The sequence below is a fragment of the Priapulus caudatus genome, unplaced genomic scaffold (genome assembly GCF_000485595.1).
Source record: "Priapulus caudatus unplaced genomic scaffold, Priapulus_caudatus-5.0.1 Scaffold139, whole genome shotgun sequence".
In the NCBI taxonomy this organism is placed as follows: domain Eukaryota; kingdom Metazoa; phylum Priapulida; class Priapulimorpha; order Priapulimorphida; family Priapulidae; genus Priapulus; species Priapulus caudatus.
The window spans coordinates 260,565-262,651 of NW_014577200.1; the positions used below are offsets into that span (position 1 = coordinate 260,565).

The window sequence follows — 2,087 nt, forward strand, 5'->3', positions numbered from 1 at the left end:
AAGTATGAAAACGAATGGACTCCCCGTACCCGTAGCCACTGCCATACATATATGTACCTCGGGTACATATCTGTAGTACCTGTTACGACAACGACCCCTTGAGCTCTAGTACAAGACTGTCAGGAGCATAGAGTGCTAGTAGTAGTAATACTATGCCCTACCTTGGTACTACCTAGTCTAGTACTAGTAGTAGTGTACTGACATTTACTGTATACAGTGTATAGACTGTAGTACCGGTACTATTAGTATTACTAGTACTACCCTAGTATTACTATTTCTATTAGTATTAGTACTACTAGTACTATACAGTATATAGTACTACTAGTTAGTAGTACTACTACTACTACTAGTAGTAGTAGTAGTAGTAGTAGTACTAGTAGTATTACTAATACTACTAGTACTAGTCGCTACTGAGCTAGTGTCTATATCAATTTACACATGTTAATCACCATTAGGCATTACATTCGTTGCATCCTTGATTTTTTCTATCAGCGCATATCATACACACTCCCAGGCAAATAGGCTACAATTTACAAACTACAATATTTTTTTACAATATTTCAGCGTTTGTTTCGAACTGTGTTAAGCTGTAATGTAGATCTTTGCATCATTTCTATTTTGAGGTGTGCAACTTGTATATGATACTCTGCATCCGTTTCTGCCAGGTGACTAATAACAATTTTCTGTGGGTTTCACATTCATGGGATCACATGTGGTCTTATAATAATATTCGAACAATATTCGAATAATATTGCAATTTGCTTGGATTTGCTTGGACACTGGTGACCAATTTAGTGAAGTTCTAACTATGTATGTTTTTTAGGACAATCATATATTGGATTACCATTGGATAGAGTTGCCTGGAAACCATGTTTTCCAGTGGGCCTAGCTACAGCAAACTAAAGACGAACCTGAGACTATCAATAAATCGACTAAAACTACTAGAGAAAAAGAAAACAGAGCTTACTCAAAAAGCGAGACGGGAAATTGCCGATTATTTATCAGGTATGCAATGTATGCGTATATGTAGTAATGTATGTAATATAAGAAGTAGATAATAGGGAAGGAGTGTGACTTTAATAAACAAGGGAAATTTGTCATTTACTAGCCTTAGAATACCTACGATTTACTACGCGTAACTCAACCAACTTGAGCTCAAAATCGTACACAGTACATTCGCCTAGCATCGTGCGAAGTCGTTTCCTCGTATACACCCGCAATCCGGAGTTACAGACTAAAACGTACGACACGATTCTCCATTCTGTTGCCAACAAACCGAATCCATAACCCGCCTAACTTGAAACAAAAAGCAGCTACTAACGACTCTTGCGCCCGAGAAGAGAGAGAGAGAGAGAGAGAGAGAAGGAGGTATATGAGGAGGGCCAGAGAAGGTGGTAAGAGGAGGAAGGTAGTGGAGGAGACTGGAGAAGGTGTTGGAAGAGGAGGAAGGAGGAGCTTAAGGACGAGCCGGAGATGGTAGATGGAGGAGGAGGGGGAAAGAGGAGGAGGTTAGAAAAGGGACAGGTGGTACAGGAGGAGGTCGAGGAGGAGAAGGTGGTGGAGGAGGAGGGGAGAAGGTGGAGAGCGGAGAGGAGTGGTGGAGGAGGAGGAGGGGGCGAGAAGGTGAGGAAGGAAGGGGAAGTGAGATTTGAGATGGTGAGGGGGAGAAGGTGGTGGCATGAGGGGGAGAGGAGGTAGGGGGCGAAGGTGGATCGAGGAGGAGGAAAAGGGAGAGAGGAGGTGGATGAGGAGGAGGTAAGAAGGGAGGAGATGAGGTAGAGGAGGCACCTTCTACCTCCTCTCCTCCTCCGTCCTCCCAGTCACATTCTCCCTCTCGCTCTTCCCTGCAACCACCACCTGCAACCACTCGTCATCTTCCCTCTCTTTCCCCTCCTACTCTCCTCCCCACTGTCCGATGTCCACTCTCGACAATGTCTCGGGGGGTGGTAATTGTCCGGTCGGGTAAACTGTCCATGTGGTAAATGTCCGGGGGGTGATTGTCTGGGGGGTAAATGTCCGGGGGGTAATTGTCTGGGGGGTAAATATCCGGGGGGGTACATGTCCGGGGTGATTGTCCAGGGGTAAAT

At 44.7% G+C, this 2,087-nt stretch overlaps 1 protein-coding gene across 4 annotated transcripts in view; it reads left to right on the plus strand.

Moving 5' to 3' along the window:
- Nucleotides 1–2,087, plus strand: part of LOC106806071 (IST1 homolog) — a 19,264-nt gene that overhangs the window by 10,271 nt on the left and 6,906 nt on the right. For all 4 annotated transcript variants that reach the window (XM_014807916.1, XM_014807919.1, XM_014807917.1 and 1 more), the window contains exon 2: nt 824–1,005. In XM_014807916.1, coding sequence (XP_014663402.1) covers nt 870–1,005 — 136 coding nt within the window. In that variant the 5' untranslated portion in view covers nt 824–869. The remainder of the gene's footprint in view (nt 1–823; nt 1,006–2,087) is intronic.